This window comes from Neolamprologus multifasciatus, chromosome 19 (assembly GCF_963576455.1).
Source record: "Neolamprologus multifasciatus chromosome 19, fNeoMul1.2, whole genome shotgun sequence".
NCBI classification, from domain to species: Eukaryota; Metazoa; Chordata; class Actinopteri; order Cichliformes; family Cichlidae; genus Neolamprologus; species Neolamprologus multifasciatus.
In genome coordinates, this window is record NC_140457.1 from 8682228 (window position 1) to 8699639 (window position 17412).

At 40.8% G+C, this 17412-nt stretch overlaps 1 protein-coding gene and 1 long non-coding RNA gene across 6 annotated transcripts in view; one reads left to right on the forward strand and one right to left on the reverse strand.

The window, feature by feature from the left end:
• Positions 1-17412, forward strand: part of actn1 (actinin, alpha 1) — a 54422-nt gene that overhangs the window by 21656 nt on the left and 15354 nt on the right. For 3 of the 5 annotated variants that reach the window (XM_085144401.1, XM_085144403.1, XM_085144404.1), the window contains exons 2-8: positions 5156-5270; positions 5675-5794; positions 9942-10028; positions 10647-10734; positions 14079-14157; positions 14451-14532; positions 15274-15359. In XM_085144401.1, the coding sequence (XP_085000527.1) occupies positions 5156-5270; positions 5675-5794; positions 9942-10028; positions 10647-10734; positions 14079-14157; positions 14451-14532; positions 15274-15359 (657 nt within the window). Of the gene's footprint in view, positions 1-5155; positions 5271-5674; positions 5795-9941; positions 10029-10646; positions 10735-14078; positions 14158-14450; positions 14533-15273; positions 15360-16564; positions 16651-17412 lie in introns of all 5 variants that reach the window. The other 2 variants (XM_085144402.1, XM_085144405.1) reach the window with 1 other exon arrangement.
• On the reverse strand, positions 206-7775 carry LOC146495917 (uncharacterized). The gene is made up of 2 exons (XR_014871322.1): positions 6361-7775; positions 206-5304 (listed from the first exon to the last, which is right to left on the reverse strand). It is a non-coding gene; the product is annotated as an uncharacterized LOC146495917 (long non-coding RNA).

The following is a 17412-nucleotide window of genomic DNA, read 5'->3' on the forward strand; positions in this document are numbered from 1 at the left end:
TTTCTTGTAAGTCTGTTAGGGATTTTTCTCCCATTTTCCAATATGTGATCAGTATTGTCATTTATTCCTGGTAGTTTGACAGGTTGAGGTCTACATATAAGTGAACCTATTAAATCCTTACAGCTACACAAAACAGCTTTGTAAAAAACACTTTAAAGAATGGCAGTATGGTTGAAACCAAAGAAAAAGCTATTAAGTTTACAGAATTCTTTTATTTATTTGCTTATTTATTTATATAATACATTTTTCTTTTTGCCCCACTCCCTGCAGTTAAACTTGGTCAGTTTTATTCTTTTATTTATTCGTCCGTATGTATTAACATTGCCCCAGATGTTCCCAGAAATGTCCAAACCCACAGAAATATGCATGTTTATTGACTTTAATAGTCCATTTTATTTTGGTTGCAGTGAGCTGTTTCATATCCTCTTTATGCATAACAGCCAGCAAGCAAATGCAAACGGTAACAAAACAAGTTTTACCAGCATATTAGCAGAATAACTTTAGCAAGAGTATCTGTGGGTAAGCAGTTGGCTTTGACATATCACAAATAAAAATTTCATGCAGTACATGTCTGTGAACTTCTATGTAACAGGTCTAGAGACTGGTTAGCAACCATCTGGCAAATGGTCACAAGGGAAAAGACTTGAGCTTAAGGAAGTACAACTCAAACCAGATATTAAGAATGTCTGTCTTCAAAGTAAAAGTTGCACCTTTTTAAATGTGTTGGTTGCAGCAGTAGGACAACATTTAATTTAAAGGTGAATTTTCTCTGTTTCTGCTTCGTTAGCATCTGCTAAACCGGCATCTGCCATGCAAACTACATGCAACCTGCAAGCCATCACAAGAAAGTTTTCAGTATAGCACTCTTTACAACCAATTTCATAGTAGTAACTGCTAGCAACCACCTTTCCCTAGTGGCCAGGAGTTACCACGAGGTTACAGACCGGCCTTTAGGGCTGCATGAATAGTAATCACAGCTACTGCATACAGATTTTTCCCTTGCAACCAGTGGTTGCTAGATGGTTGCTCACTGATCTCTAGCTGTATTTTACTAAAACCTGAGTCAGATTTCTTTCATTGGTGCTGGTGGTTAACAAAATACCCAGTGACATAAATTATTATAGAGTGTTTATAACCACTGAGTACAGGTTATCCAGGTTGAGTATCCTGTGGTATTCAAGGGTCCTGAACTGTGGATTTGGTGGTTGCCATGGGACAAACATTGCATGCAATGATGCTCACTGGCAGACTTCCCCGAAGTTGATGTGGAGCAGATTTCTCCCACTCTTGACCCCTGTTGTTTTTACAGCCTGCCTCAGTTCTGGGAGGCTGAGACCAGACAGAGAAAGAGAGAGAGAGCAGAGAATGGGGGAGGCCTCCAGTTTTTATGACCCTCCAGTTCCTCCCACAGACACATTCAGCCCTTCAGTCATGCTTTCACTTTGCTCGGTTACACGTTATGATGCTGAAGCTGAAACAGACTGCGTTAAACGGCAGTAATGAGAACAATTTTGCACTGGCAGGACTCTGGGGCAGACATGTCAACAGCTTACAGAGATTCACAGCACATACTGTACTGACACAAACTGTACAAGGACCAAACAGTTGCAATGGAGTGCAGAGGAATAGTACGAGACACGCCACACCGTGGATTCATATAATGAGCAGTTTTTAATCTCTTTAGGTGCTTCACAGCTGCATGAGTTTTTGGTCAGTTTGCTGTATTGATGTGGGCAACTCTGTCCTTTCGTTGTAGATCCAAAAACAATGACACAGTTTTTTTTTAAATCAGTCCCTGCTTTTCAACAATCAGGCAGAGAGAAGTTGACGGTAGTAGAGACACAGAGTCTCAGTGAGCTACAGAGTTGAGATGATGGGCAAACATGAGCTTTCTTTAATATTGTTTTTTTTTTTTTTTTTTTTTTTAATAAAAGTAAGTCTTGTAGTTTTAAGTATATTATATTAATGTGTCACATCATATTGTGCCTGATGATACTGTGTAAGGTTTTTTTGACGATGCCCCTCAACCTGCATCCTCCTCAGGCTATAAATATATATGTGCTAAGCACAGGGAAAGCCCTTCAGCCTCACTCTTAGGTAACTCTCAGAGGAGGTTTTTCTCTCTTAGCTCTTTAGGGAGTCCACCACGGCTATTAATTAAGTTGGGTTGGCAATCTTCTGCAAAGACGAGCTTGAGTCATATGGAAACTCATTGCACAGTTGTGGTGTCACTTTCAGTCCCAAGGAGGAGCAATGGGGAAAATGCCACCTTTCCACTCTGTAGCAGTCGGTGCTGGACAAGCAACTATAACCAAGAATCCTTCAAAGTGGATCTTAAATCTGGTCTTCCAGGATAAAGTGTGTTATTCCAGGAAAATAAATTATCATCCTAACAATTTATTGATGGAAAATTTGAAACAGATCAGATAGTATATCTTCATTTTTAACATTACAATAGAAAGACTTTTAGGTTGAGGACTGAACTGTGCTGGGTAATGTCGCTGGCAAGTCCCACAAATGCGGTGACCTCAAGTGGATCTTGGGTCAACAAAATGTGCACATTTCTTTTATTAATTTTCTTTTTTCTAAGATTAGACTGACTATAGCTTTTCAGTTCAAAGCCATGCTTGGCTGCCTGCTCGTGCAGTAATCTGTCTCTCTGTGATCAGTGGAGCAGCAACTCTGAGCCCTGCCCTGCCAAGAGCCTCAGAACACCTGAAGGTGTCTGGGAGTGTAGTCCACAGCGCAGCCAGAGGGGGGTCATGTGATGGTGCAGGTGGCTGCCAGCCTGGACTGTGTGCTGTTGCCAAACTCCACAGTGACCCAGAGACTTAGAGAAACTGCAGGAGGGCCGGCTAATTCCTGTCAGGAGGAGGCCTGTCGTCCAACCCAAAGCAGCCAAACTTGCCCTCCTTCCAAGACATTTAACAAGCTAACATTCCTTCTGGGAACTTTTAGTCGTTTTCACAACTGTGCTCTTTGCAGCTTCACTCTGAGTGTTTTCAACACTCTGGTCTTCATAAACCTGCACTAATCACGAGTTTTAGGTAAAAACTCATTTTATTCTGCTCAGAGCATACAAAACACTCCACTTTGTACGTTTCACACCATTTCCTGTCTTTTTTGCTCTCCTTTAACATGAAGCTGTTTGCAGGTGGTTAGCAAAATTTCCTGATATAATTTAGATTGTCTTTCTGTTATTTTGAAGGTGTTTTACAAAGAGGAGGGAACAAAAGAGCTGGCACTTGTCAAGAATGACATCTTAGACAAAAAAGAGACAGAACATTGTAAGAATCTGAACCTGCAGAGCCAGCAAACACTCTTATCTTAATACTTTGATTAAATTGCACAGTATTCACACAAGCTGCTGACACCACAGCTCTGCCTCGACTGTTTAAAACATTTGGAAAGCCCCTAAAGGGACTATTGATTAGAATTATTTCAAATATCTTAGTGCCTGTTGGAGCTTGACTTAAATCATGAGTAGTATTGCTGGAAAGTAGTATCTTCTGGGTTCAGGGCGTGTGCCTGCTGTTTGCACATAAATCTTCAGTGCTGGTCTTTTTCCGTCAGTCCTGCCCTTAGGGATGAAACACCATATAATCTGTCTGTTTCCCTTCACATCTTCTACAGTATCTACAGAGTTTCCTCCAGTTTTTTTTTTTCTTACTCCACCACACGCCATCAACCTCACACACATCTTAAACCCAGCTCTTCCACACTGTAGTTTATTGATAGCCGTGTAAACCTCACGCAACTCCATTTTTAAGCGTGATCTCATCGCGGAAGTTCCACAAGTGCTCCGAACCAGATCGCCAATGACTTTTAAGTGGCTTTTGTTCCACAGCAGTAGAAAGCAAGCCAGTGAAAGACAGTGTTGGCTTTCATAAACGCCTGGCTCTGCTCCTGCAGGTCCTCCTTCAGCTCTCTGGAGGAAACACAGTGTCTGATCTGCACACAGTGGATGCAATTAACCCGGGAACTCATAAAAAGGCGTTTTGCAGCAGGGTGCATAACGGGCCCAGTCCTCATGCCAGCTCCTGTTGGGCGGTTGAGGTCCTGCTCCAGATGGTTTCCATTAGCATGTTTGCATGCCAGCAATGCCAGACAATACAAGGCTTGCTACACCTACTGTATGTATACAATGGTCCAGTGTGTGGAAGTTGAGTGAAGAAAATCCAGAAGTCAAGTTTGTCGGCACCACAGGAAAAGGTGAAAGTGTGGGAGCAGGGATTGCATCTGTCCATCAACAGATTTCCATTGATATGTAACTTTTAAAGGTCCCGATGTTGTGGTTTATTAGTCCTTGTAGGAGAACTCCCTCATCCCTCATAAACTGTAAACGGAGCTGGCAGTGTTTCAGTATTTTGTTCACAGATATCCTAACCAGACATGATTTCCTGGCAGCTTGTCCCTGTGGATAGCAATGTTGGGCTAGACTGAAAAATGTCAGCATCTACTTCAAATTCTCAGAAAATGCACAAATTTTGTACAAACATTTGTAGTTCCCAAAAGATGAACCATGTTGATCCTCTTATTTTTTACCAAATGCCCTAAAGCTAACGGCATTCCTGTGAGCTGTTCTTTGTTTTACAGCTGATGATTCTGGTGCGCTCCTGTACCCACATTACTGTTATTTAATATGTCAGAGAAAGATTTAGTCCCATTATTTATGCCAAGTGCAATGAGCCAAAAATGCAGGATTTATGGCATTCACCATCCACTGTGCCCGTTACACTTACAGCAAAAAGGTTACAGTTCAAGACACAACAACAGGGTGTACTTTGAAAGGGCAGATGAGGTCTGAAAGGAGGAAGAAGTGCTGTGTGATCTGGAAGGCTGAGAAAATGATGTTATAAAAACCTAAGGAAAAAAAACACTTATTAAATAAATCTGCTAATCCAAATAATCTCCTGCTGATGATATTGTCACCGTTGCTTGCTTTATTTTTTTGAACTAGTGCCAATATTATCAGATTGTAAAACTGAATAAGCCTGCAATACAATAGAATGCAAACAAAGAAACTCTAGTTGCTTGATAAGTAAACTTGCCCCCTTTAAGAACCTGGTTGGCTCATGTTTGGTGTATATTTTGCAGCACATTAAATACACACATGTGACGGTGTTTTTATCTGATTTCTTTCCCCATCGTATAGACGTTTACAGCTTGGTGTAACTCTCACCTGAGGAAAGCAGGCACGCAGATTGAGAACATCGAAGAGGACTTCCGGGATGGACTGAAACTCATGCTGCTGCTGGAGGTCATCTCAGGTGAGGAAAAAAGCTCCTTGCTTAACAAGATTACCTGAATGAAAACAGCACTTGTTGATTTTTAGCTACCAGAATTCCCCTTACAGGACTAGTCCAACAGTATGCTTGTATAAAATGTATGTCTGACAGCTAAATCATAGTGTAGATAACACTCTCGTGTTAGTTTGAACTAAAGAAACACAATTTTAACAGCTTTATCTTCTATAATGTGTCTGGTTATGAGAGGAATTTAAATTAAGGCCTTCATATTTGATTATGCAGATGGAAACCAGAGCTGTAGGTTATTTGAAGGTGGAGTTCAGAATGAAGTATTAAAATAACATTACATTGTTTTTGTAAGATGTCATGTATTTTTGCTAATCGAAAAATATTTTTTTGTAATTGAAAATGTGTTTCTTGTCCAGGCGAACGCTTGGCCAAACCAGAGAGAGGCAAAATGAGAGTCCACAAGATTTCCAATGTTAACAAAGCCCTCGACTTTATCGCCAGCAAAGGAGTGAAGCTGGTTTCTATTGGAGCTGAAGGTGAGTGATGTCACATCAAAGCAAAGGTTAGACAGTTTCCAGAAAACCCAGAATGACCTTCTCTGTAGTTAATTTGCATTTCACGTTGTCACCTGTTGATTTTAATTAGGTCATCAGCCAAGCTACTGTTCTGTTGTAAATAGTTATGTATAATGTGGCCTCCGGCCCTCCCTCTCGCTTTCTCACCCGTTACCATGGCAGTGGCACAGGCTGCTGTGCGGTTTAATGAGATCCTTATTGCCGAGTGCTCGGGCAGAGCTTGTGCTTTGCAGTGCGTTTTCTGAGAGTAGATCTTAGGATCAGCAATCCCCTCTGGGGCTGAGGCTGCTCATTGTTCAGCACAAATAACTCGGGGATGTCCATCCTCTTCCCGTCTGAGAGTAAACAAGTCTTTAGCAGAGTAAACACTCGACTTTCACTTTCTGTCTCTCTCACTCTCTCTGACTGTCTGTCCAGTCTTGGCCACATGCATACTTTGCATACATGTGTTGCAACAAACAGGAAGTCTATCAATGGCTGTAGATAAACTGAAAAAATCATATACTGTCAGATATTTTTTGGCTTACCGTTTAGTTTAGAGTGAAGGTAAACAGATATTTTGCAGAGTTCCTCAAAATGCTGAAAGATGGCTTTAAAAACTACCCAGAATTACTAAAGATAGTGTGCTGATTTTGCTGTTAACAGTTTAACATTTATGTTTCTGGACACATACTGCAATCCCTATGAAATCTGCTTACAAATGTAGTTTTCGGTTCTTGAGTTGGAAACAGGTATTTCTATATTTCTATATATCGTTCAAGGGTGGGGGGAAATCCAGACCTCAAGGGTTGGTGTCCTGCAGGTTTTAGATCTCACCCTGGGTCAACACACCTGAATCAAATGATTAGTTCCTTACCAGGCCTCTGGAGAACTTCAAGACATGTTGAGGAGGTAACTTAGCCATTCAAATCAGCTGTGATGGATCAAGGACACATCCAAAACCTGCAGGACACCGGCCATTAAGGCCTGGAGTCCCCTACCCCTGATATAGTCAGTGACTATAAATGTGTATCCCCCAACCTTTTGGCAAGTGGTTGCTGGGTAAGATCAGCTTCACCCAAAAATCTAATTTTTTCCTGGAAACGTGAAAAAATGGGACAGAGAAAAGGAAATTGGAAAATTCAACTTCAGAGTAAAAGTTTTGCCTTACTGTTGCAATCAACAGGAGGGGAAACTTTTACTTTGAAGGTGTATGTTCTCTATTTCTGCGGTAAACTACTGGTGACAACCGGCTAGCAACAAAGAAATCCCAAGGAGGAGTGCAGCACCATATAGCTCTTTGTGACCTGTAGCAACTGCCAGCAGCCACTCACCTATCAGTGGGATTTTTTTTCTGGTTGCCATATGGTTGCTGACTGATCTTTAGGGCTGTGTGACTGAGGCCTAATGCAGTCAACTCAGCCACACAGCTCTGCCTATGATAACAGAAGTCCCACAAACCTGCATGTGCAAAGGGAGGTTAATCTTAAAGTGAGACAAGTAAAGGAACAATTGAAGGTAAATACAGGAATAAGGAATAATTTTAACTGTGAAAAGCACTCCAGTAGATTCTGTTCTACTGAAAATAAACAAAAACTAAAACCTCAGAATTTAAGGTTAATATATTCTCCTTCAATTTATAACTGTATTGACTAAAGATGTATTATATGTTTTAATGTTTTTGTGAAGTGTCCCTTTAATGAATATGATCCCTTGGACGGTGGCTAAGACGGGCATTACTGTCCCTCCCCAATGCCGCTTAATAAGTTTAACCTCTGACCAGTCTTAACGCCTGCTGTTCAGAATCTCTAGTCTTTCCATCATAAGCCGGTCTCTGTCAGCGTCGTGCACAAATCTTGGAAGAACTCCTTAGCTTGAGAAGGTTTAAATGACAAAAGCTGAGCTGCAACGTAAAATCTGACAAAGTCACAATTGTGCTTCATCTGCGTAAACATGGATTGAATGAAAAATTGATTTAACATATTTTTAATTCACAAGCTGTATAAATGTCAACTTTTTAAGTGGCTTATAGTATTATTTTATTTTAAAATATAGCAACTGAATAAGTATTTTAAATAGAAATCAACCTATTTCTGGTGATATATTTGGATTTATTACAGAGCTGAAAAAGGAGTGATGACAAAAAATATTTAACGGGTGGAATAATATAATAATATATGTCTTGTGGTACATACATGTTAATAATGACATTAATTAATTAATTGAAAAAGGTAAAGATTTTAGGTGATTTTTGCAATTAGGGGGAATAATTAGTTACTCTGGTTCACCCCACATGAGCTCAAACTTGCGCCCATGAGGTAGATGAGTTTGACAGACCTGACCTGTAATGTTTAAAATATAAAAAAAAAACTGGTTGTGTCATTTTTCCAGAGCTCGAGAGATATCAGTTATGTGTTCAGTGAGACCAGCAGGAGGAAAGTCAAAAATATTTGATTACAAACAAAGAACACCAGCGAGCAGGTGCATTTTAAATGTCAATTAATTGAAATAACTTGAAATTAACTAGAGATATTTTTTCTGCCCAGAGTAATAGTATAAAAGCTCCTAAGCCAGACCAACATTCCAGACAGATTATCCGCCTGGAATCCCCTCCTGGTCCTGCCGCTCTGCTAGCTGTGTTGGTGGGAAGTGACTAGTCGAAGGCTCAGGTCTTTGCGACTCCTCAGGGGGTTTGTTGTGGGTGAGGGATAAAAGACAGGGGGGATGCAGTTTCAAATGGAATTAGAAGGATTTTTGTTCTTCCCCTGGTGGATCAGTCATGTTCATTAGAGCTAATCTCAACATGTATCTGCATGTGTCAGCCTGAAGCACCGAGCTCGACTTTTTTCTGCCTCCTAATTCAATCACGGGCGTCTTTCGCACCGCGTTACATGCAGAGACATCTGACTGGCATCTCGCAGTCTAAGTTTGTCACAGTCGAGTGGCCGTGCTCCAAGCCTTATTGGATTAGAGGCAGAAACAAATGATTATTGAAGGCGGGCAAACGGGGTGACCTGTTGAAGGGGATTTTCATTATCGACAACACAGAGAGGGCTGGACACAGGCAGTTCATTCACAGCCTTCAGCTGCAGGCGCACAGCTGATTGACAGCTTAACAGGTCTTGGCTCAAATCACTGAATCATCACTTGTTTCATTCATAAAGGCTTTGCTGCACACATAAGGGAAATCATTAAAGTGGAGTTGAGTGTTTAGTTGACCTCTTGGTTATCTTGTTGTCTAATCTAAGCATCGAGATTAAAAGATTTTGAACACTGATATCTCAGCAAGCAGCTGTTTTACTAAATAGGGATCAAAATATAGTGGAGTTCTTAGCAGCAAATGAGATCAGCCTCCCTGCGCGTGTGCTGTAACCTGAGCGTCTCCACTCTCTGTTTTGGTAGCTGGTTCGTGTGCAAGTGCATGTTAAGTTATGTGAGTCTGTTAAACTGCTGGCCTCACAAGCGTTCATCAGTAGTTTAAGTATAAGAAACTACTCCAAGTTGGGATGTTGGTGCCTTAGGATGACATCCAATTGTTGTGCTGTATTTTTAGCATCTTTAAAATGTGATAATTTTAGTGGATTTGTTTTCCAAACAGCCAAAATACATATAAGTTTTGTTGCAACAACATTTACAGTAAATGCCTGTATCTATACAACACAGAATAGCAATATAGTCTTTTAAAAGCTGTTATACGTAATCTTAACATCTAATATTACTGTACAAGTCTCACAGAGCAATATGATGGGGGGGGGGGGGGGGGGGGTTGTTTGTTTGTTTTTAAATGTGTCTGCGTTCCTGAGAGTTTCTTCTTTTATTTTTCCCCCTGTTGAAGGAGTTTTATTGAGTGTTTTTTTAATCCACATCAAGAGACTAAGAATAGGTGCAGTCTGTAAAGCCTGATGTGGCAAAGTTTCAAAGTTTATGGCAATCCATTAAATAGATGAAACCAAAGGGCTTTGCCTTCTCCTTAGAGCCATGGACAAAATTGTCAGCTTTTAAACCTAAAAATTTAGTTTTTCTTTGCTTGAAAACCACCAAACAAGCCAGATGTGAGAAAAATATATTCTACTATAAGTGCCTGCTGAATGCATCAGTCCTGAAATGTTACTGGTTTTCCCTCTTGCAGAGATCGTAGATGGCAACGCCAAGATGACCCTGGGAATGATCTGGACCATTATCCTCCGCTTTGCCATTCAAGACATTTCTGTGGAAGGTAGCATTCTGTGTGTGTGTGTGTGTGTGTGTGTGTGTGTGTGTGTGTGTGTGTGTGTGTGTGTGTGTGTGTGTGTGTGTGTGTGTGTGTGTGTGTGTGTGTGTGTGTGTGTGTGTGAACATGTCCACACGTGTCTTATTCATTTGGTTTATTGAAAAGAAGCTTAGCTCACTGTCTTCATTTGCAATTGAAAACACTTTTCATTGACACAGTGTCTCAGTGTTAAGACCTTTAAACTGAGCTTAAAAAAGCTTCTTTTCTTTTTTTTCAAGGTGGAAACGTTTGCGATGCGGTCCTGTCCGTGGTTAACGTATATAATACACTTACAGGATAATCCAATTTAAACGCCAGGCGTTTGCAAAGTTTGCTTTGTGCGGCATTTCCACACTGTGTTTATTAGTGAATTTTGCTTTACTGGTTTGCTAAAAGAGGATGCTTGACACCATTTGGTATTGACTGGAAATAGGAAAGCATGAAACCTCCAAGCAGTCACACATGCTTTCCATTCTCTTCACCTCCACTTAATCCAGCACTAAACAGGGATTAGTGGAGAGTCGGTCAAAGTAAAAGCCCGAGAGTTCCACCAACTTCACAATGATCCCTTCTCTCCAACCACAGAGACATCTGCCAAAGAGGGCCTCCTGCTGTGGTGCCAGAGGAAGACTGCGCCATACAAGAATGTTAACATCCAAAACTTTCACATCAGGTACGAGGCTGGAGAGGAGCACAAATTAAGCCACACAGATGGTTGTTTTACTCACATGCTAAGCTGCAGTTACAGTTAATCACATGAGATTGTGGAACCATAAACATAACTATCGGAGGCTCAAAATTTGATGTCAAACAGGGAAAATTAGTCTAAAGAATGTGTACAAGCAGGGGTGCCTTCACCTCAGTTAAAGACAGTTTTATCTAGGCTTAACCTCAGTGGAAAAATTTACCTTTTGTGCATTTTTGCTTTTGGCTCTTCGTTGTTCTAATGCTCATTTATAGGCAAACCTTAAAATAAGATGAGGGGAAAAAGGAAAACAGCCCAGTTTGTTGCTTAGTGTTGGAAATATTTCTCACAATCAGGAGATACAGTAAGCAGATATTACCTGAGCAAAAGTTCAGAGCTGGATTACAGGAGGATGGTTAAATATTGTCCCGTCCACTCTGGGTTATGTTACCTTTGTCTTTGTCGTTCGTCTTTGTTTTGGAAACTCTGGGAAAAACAAATCTTTGCAAACGCACAAATCTCATCATGGGCGGACGATGAAACGCTTAAACACCTGAGGCATGTTGTTGCTGGACTGGCAGGTGGACACACATATAAACAGAAGTGTATTTGTGTCACCTTGTGATCTAGATCTCTTCTAACACTATGAACTATGAATAACCTTAATGCAACACAGATTCTTAGGTTGCGTCCCAGCTGTGAGACATCCTGTTAGAGATTTAAAAAAAAAAAAAATCTCTAACAGGATGCTTAATCATGTGTTTAAATTCTGTATTTGGGTTTAGTCTTTGTTCGTGTTCGAGGACTTGCACTTTCAGGTATCCTGTTGCAACCATTTGTTGCCACCTATGCCAAAAAAATTGAAGCGTAAGCCTCTTTCAGTGAAGTGTTTTTAAATTTTGGAAGTCCCCTACTGACACATGATACTTTCCTACTGGTAAGCTTTTTATGCATGAATCCTTCTACCCACCAAATATCAGCAAACGGCACTGCTTCAGTTAAAATGTGGTTTTCAGCTCGGCTGTTTCAGTGAGGTCTTAATGTGGAGTTCATTTTTTAAAACACCCGAATTACACAAACACATAATTTCATAAATAGCTCAGACTCGATGCAGATGAGAGCTGTTGCCTCAGACAGCGTTGATAGTGAACAGATCAGACTTGAAATAGCAGAGTGCACACCCTTAACCAGGAACAGACAGTAGACATCCTCGTAAAGTATACTGTGAAACGCAGGAAGTGGAAGTAATTATCCATAGACATGTTGCATGCAAATAATTAATCAAATTACAGCGACTAGCTGTAAGTTCTGAATGTGAAAATACAAGTGAGGATGCTACCCAGGCATCCCTATTTCAGGCCTGGATCCATGTCACAGAATGCCTCCATGTATGTTGAATTATTGAAAGAAGACCTCTGTGATCCTCAGATGTGGATGAAAGCTGAGATGAGAAGGTGGAGATGAGGTCATTTCAGGAGAATGGGATTGCCAGAGCAGAGTCCCGATCTTTGATGTGGTCTCATGTGAGAGATGATAGCAGGGCTTTTGAGATGGAAGAGGAGGAAAGAGTACAGAGTTTGCTTTTTCTCTTTCCTGAATGCTCACATACTGCTGCTTCAGGTATAAGAAGCAATGAGCACCCTTGTAAAAACTCCTGTTGTGCGTTGCAGGCACTTTTTTATGGGGAATAATACATTAAGCATCCCATCTCACTAATTTGTTGTTTGGAGCCAGAAAGCACTAATAAACCTTCTCCAGCTTCCCCAGATTGATGATATTGTGAGGCTCCATCTCATCGTGCTGCATTTAGACCGACTGGTTTCAGCACCAAGGGCACCAATCAATGAGCCACAGAAGGCCAAGCTAAAAATATATTTCAGAGAAACAAAATCACGATCAAAATCAGATTTAGCTGCTATGCCTTGTATGGATATTACAACCTGGGATCCAAAAATAATAGGATGCAAGGACTTGGAAATCATTTCAAATCTAATATCTAATCTTAAAATCGCAAAATATCCACATGGTCGGCTTTTCTCCACATATTGGAGATACGAAAGGCTGGAAAAGTAGTGAAATATAAATAAGAGCAAAACAATTGACAATAGCTCAGTAATATGATACGGAATTATTTCTCAGATTACATCACGGTGCATGATAGTTTTAAATGATTGAGAATTATTTGTATACAAAGGCCTTCTTTGTGCTTAGGCTTACTTAGGTTGAAGGCAATGACGGTTTCCTTTAGAAAGCACATTTTATTACACACAATCCTGATGTGCTGAACACAGAGGATTAAAGTCCTGTTTAGGTTAACGGTGCCTTAAGGTGGTGAAAACGGCAAAATATAATAAAACAAAAGAAAACCAAATAAAACAACACAAAAAACACCTGTGGAGTGTAAGCATGTGCGATCAAAGTTTGAAATTCTTTATGAAAACCATAGACACCCCATGCTCTGGGTAAAAGAGGCTCTGGCCAGCTGGTGTCTTATGAACACATGGTTACATTACCAGCATCTGGATGATATGAGAGTATATTAGTGCATATAACATGTTGATCATCAAATGGCCAAATGTTAACATTATTGCCAGTCTCATCAAAAGGGAAAGCATAGGCAGAGAATATCTGCATGAAGATTGTTGTGCTGCATCGTTTAAATATGACAAAATGCAGTAAATGCTGAAGATGAATTATAAATAACTTTATATGAGTCACTAAAACCTGGCATTCTATTGTATTTGTGCAGAAAAGAGCCAATTGGTTTCTGCATACAATAAAAAGCGAACCACGTAACATCTGTTAGTGAGTCGTAGTGAGATTGCTTGCCAAGACAATTGCTCTGGAAAATGAAAGAAAACCAGTACCAAGATATCATGTCTGTTCAGTGTACAAAAGTGTCTGAGCAGGAATATCTTTTTCTTTGAATGTGTTCCAGGCTCTGGCGCTCAAATTCCAACAGATATCAGAGTTTTAAACAGTTTATCTTTTGAAAAGCACCAAAAGCCCCAACTTCTTGTCTCCTTTGGGTCCCGAACACACGTTGAACATCTGTCTCGTCTTAGTATGTCTTATTTCTTATTCTGCAACAAAAGCACAAAGGAAAATTTCATGGCAAAGGATAAAAAACATTGAATTTTTTAAGAGCTATTGTTTGAGCACGTTTGGTGCAGAAGATAACGGTAAAATGGCACGTGGTGTTGGAATGATTCGGGGTTGACACAGAGCTGATGAAGGAGGACAGACTGATGGGGATGGTCTTGATTGTACTAACTTGAAGTTAAATTCCTGCCATTTTTCCTGATCACTCTTTCTCTGCCTCGTTCTCTCAGCTGGAAAGATGGTTTGGGGTTCTGCGCGCTCATTCATCGACACCGTCCAGAGCTCATTGACTATGGAAAATTGCGCAAGGTGAGTGTGCTGCTCAAAGGCAATCGAAACCCCGAACTGGAGCTGTAGACGGGAGTCACTGCATTTCAGATGCCTCAAATAAACTCTGAAAATAAGACAAGGAAGTAACATGATTGTCTTCTGACCAATTAATGAGAAACTCTAGCTGTACCTTCTTCTGTACTGGTTGCCAGTCCCTGTAGCTAACTTTAATTAGCATGCTTATATCTCCAATGATGATGTTAACTATTTCTATGGTGCAGTTAAAAGCAATGTAAAAGTCTTGATGATCTGCTGACTGTTCCTGTTGCCAGGACGACCCCATGACCAACCTGAACACAGCCTTCGACGTGGCAGAGAAGTACCTGGACATCCCCAAGATGCTGGACGCAGAAGGTGAGCAGGCAGGAAGTCAAACTGTAAAATGACGTCACGAAGAGCAGATTTCTTGCCTCTTTTTGTTTAAAAGCAAAAATCTGCTCTCTCAGATTTTCTCTTCAGAAATCTGAAAGTTCTTTGAAGACCTCTGTGTCACCTTAACTCGATCTTTGTATATTGCATCACTTTATTTCAAGTTTCAACCACTCTAACTGATTTAGTGTTTACAGCTGTGAGAGCTACTGTGCCTTCAGAAAAGAGTGAAGGAATGCAAAAAATACCACTTTTTCTGTCTATTTGTTGATTTTTTTTGGTAACGACATTCTGCTTTGACTTTAAATGACCAACTTTTCAACAAGTGCGCGTTATCCTGATTCCTGAGAGGGTATATTTTGGCCTTAGCATTCACTTGTGCAGCTGTGCAAACAATGGGAGACTATTTTCTACTAAATGTAAATATTCAGTTCTTTCTCTACAAATAAATTAAGCCTTACTGATGTCATCCTGTATCTTCAAGTATGGTTTGCTCACCAAGTAGTTTTAGATGTGGAAACTGGAGGTTTTCTGTTAAGAGTTGGAGCTGAAGCCCATAAGCGCATCTGGTCCATACCACTGATTTTGTTTTCGTTCTAAATATTATTTATGTGATGAGTTTTGTTTCCTGTTTCTTCATTTAACTGTTCTGTGTTTAACAACCTCAACCTCCTCCCACTCAACCCTAACCTCCATCCCCTCCCTGACGTCCTCTCTTCCCCACAGACATTGTGGGCACTGCCCGTCCGGACGAGAAGGCAATCATGACCTACGTCTCTAGCTTCTACCACGCCTTCTCAGGCGCTCAGAAGGTATCCTGGATGCAGCGTCTCCTTCCTCCTCCTTCTCCTCTTCGCCTCACTCCCCTCTTTTCCTTTTCCCCACCTCCACGTGTTTCTCCTAACAGTATCCTTCTCTCTGCAGTGCACAACGCCCCCTGCAGGGGTCGTCTTCTTTACTTTCCGCATGGTTCACACTACCAAATGCATGATGGGACAAAAACACGCTGTTCTTAGAGGCAGTGAGTGCAAGTGTGTCTCCAGTCTACCTTGTTGTAATGGCACTGCAGGCTAGCAGAGCCACCCCTCATTAGGGTTTCATGGTGCTGAGCAAAAGCAGAGTGGGAAGTGTGGCGACGTTTATCTGATCGGAGTGATGGTGATTGGCTGTGATAACAGCAATGGTTTGACACAAATTAGCCTGAAGTGTATTACAGAAGGGGATATGTAACTGTTTAATTGGACGATTATGTTCAGCCCTCGGAGTGACAGCCTAAATTGAGAGTGAAGGAATGAATAAAATTAAAACTGGTGCTTCGTAGTCAAGCAGGAGGCTGGATATGTGGCAGCTGGTTACACACAGGAGTCCATTTCCCTGTTTCTTTACAGGAAATAAGTGCTACTTTGGAGTTTCTCAGTGGGATAACGAATTCCTGTCTGTTAGTTTGACAACAGCGTACATAGAAGTACAACAGGAAATGTGAGACTGTGCTGCACCTCTGCAGCATCATGAGGCAAAAGTTATATAAGAGCCAGGTTCATCTAAGAGGCCCAGCAGTGGAGAGAGCACTTCACTACAGCTGTGTTTAAGCAACGTGCACCAAAAATGTCTGTGTTTATAAGTGGAGAGAGTGGTGTGCTTCATTGAGAGAAGTTAAACTACAGCTGGACTCTGGATTGCATCATAGATAAGGAGGTGTGGGATGACATACAGCTGGCTCTCAATGCAACAAAATGAAAAGTTAAAACACTCAAGAAACCATTACTCCTTATAAAATGAATGTGTTTTCACTTCATGCTTCCACCTCCCACTTTGAATCAAGGCAAGCATCTCACTTTTCAGGAGAAAAATTAAGAATCGCTAATAACAAGCGAACTTGAAGACCAACTGCAGGTAAACTGGAGATAACTTGTCACTGCACCCCCTGCTGGCCCTTTTTTTTTGTCTCTGCACACTTTTACACTGGTGCCTTTTTCTCTTCCCTGTCCTCTCTCCTTTTCCTCTGTTCCCTTGGCAGATATCATTAGCACCTTGAGGCCAGATGAGAAGGCCGTCATGACTTATGTGTCGTGTTATTACCACGCATTCTCAGGCAAACAGAAGGTGAGAAATAAAACATAATAAAAAGTAAAAAGAAATATCACAAAATACCTTCTGTACTGGTTGGCAGTGAATAACAGCTCATCTATTTTTTGTCTTAGTTCTCTGAAGCTTTTTAGCATTTTTTTTAGCTCATTGTTTGGGTTATACAGTTCCATGTTTCCATTCACTTAGACCTCCCTCATAGCAATGTTTACAGTGTCCAAAGAATATTCAAAAACCCTTACTGTACATGATTGGTCCAGCTTCAGACAGCAGACAGAAACAGTAAGAGTTTACGTATTTAACATAATGGAGCATTCAGCAGCTAACAGGAAGAGTCTGTGGAGATGAAAAATGGAGCTAAAAGCAGGGTCTATGTTTTGAATTCGTATGTAAAGTGTCACGTTTCCTACTACAATACCATAAGTTTCTAAAAAACATTTTCTCTTGTCCTGCAGTAAAGGCAGGGCACCCAGAGTTCTTCTTCTCTGCACAGCAAATCCTGATTATAGACTAGGTGGGAGTGGGATATCTGGTTGCTCTGACTTCATATTAAAACATTAAGCAATCCAAGAAACACACACATATTTGCATTGCTGACATCATTGCTATCTGAAAATTGAGTTTATGTGCCTCGAAGTGCTATCGCTTGATGCATTTTTATTGTGGGTGGCTCCACTGGGAGACTTGGCTTATTCAGAGCCTCCTTATCTCCTCTCTTTCAGCAGTATATTGATCCCTGATACAATGTCCACTCTGCAACTAGTCCCTGCACTCTCAGTG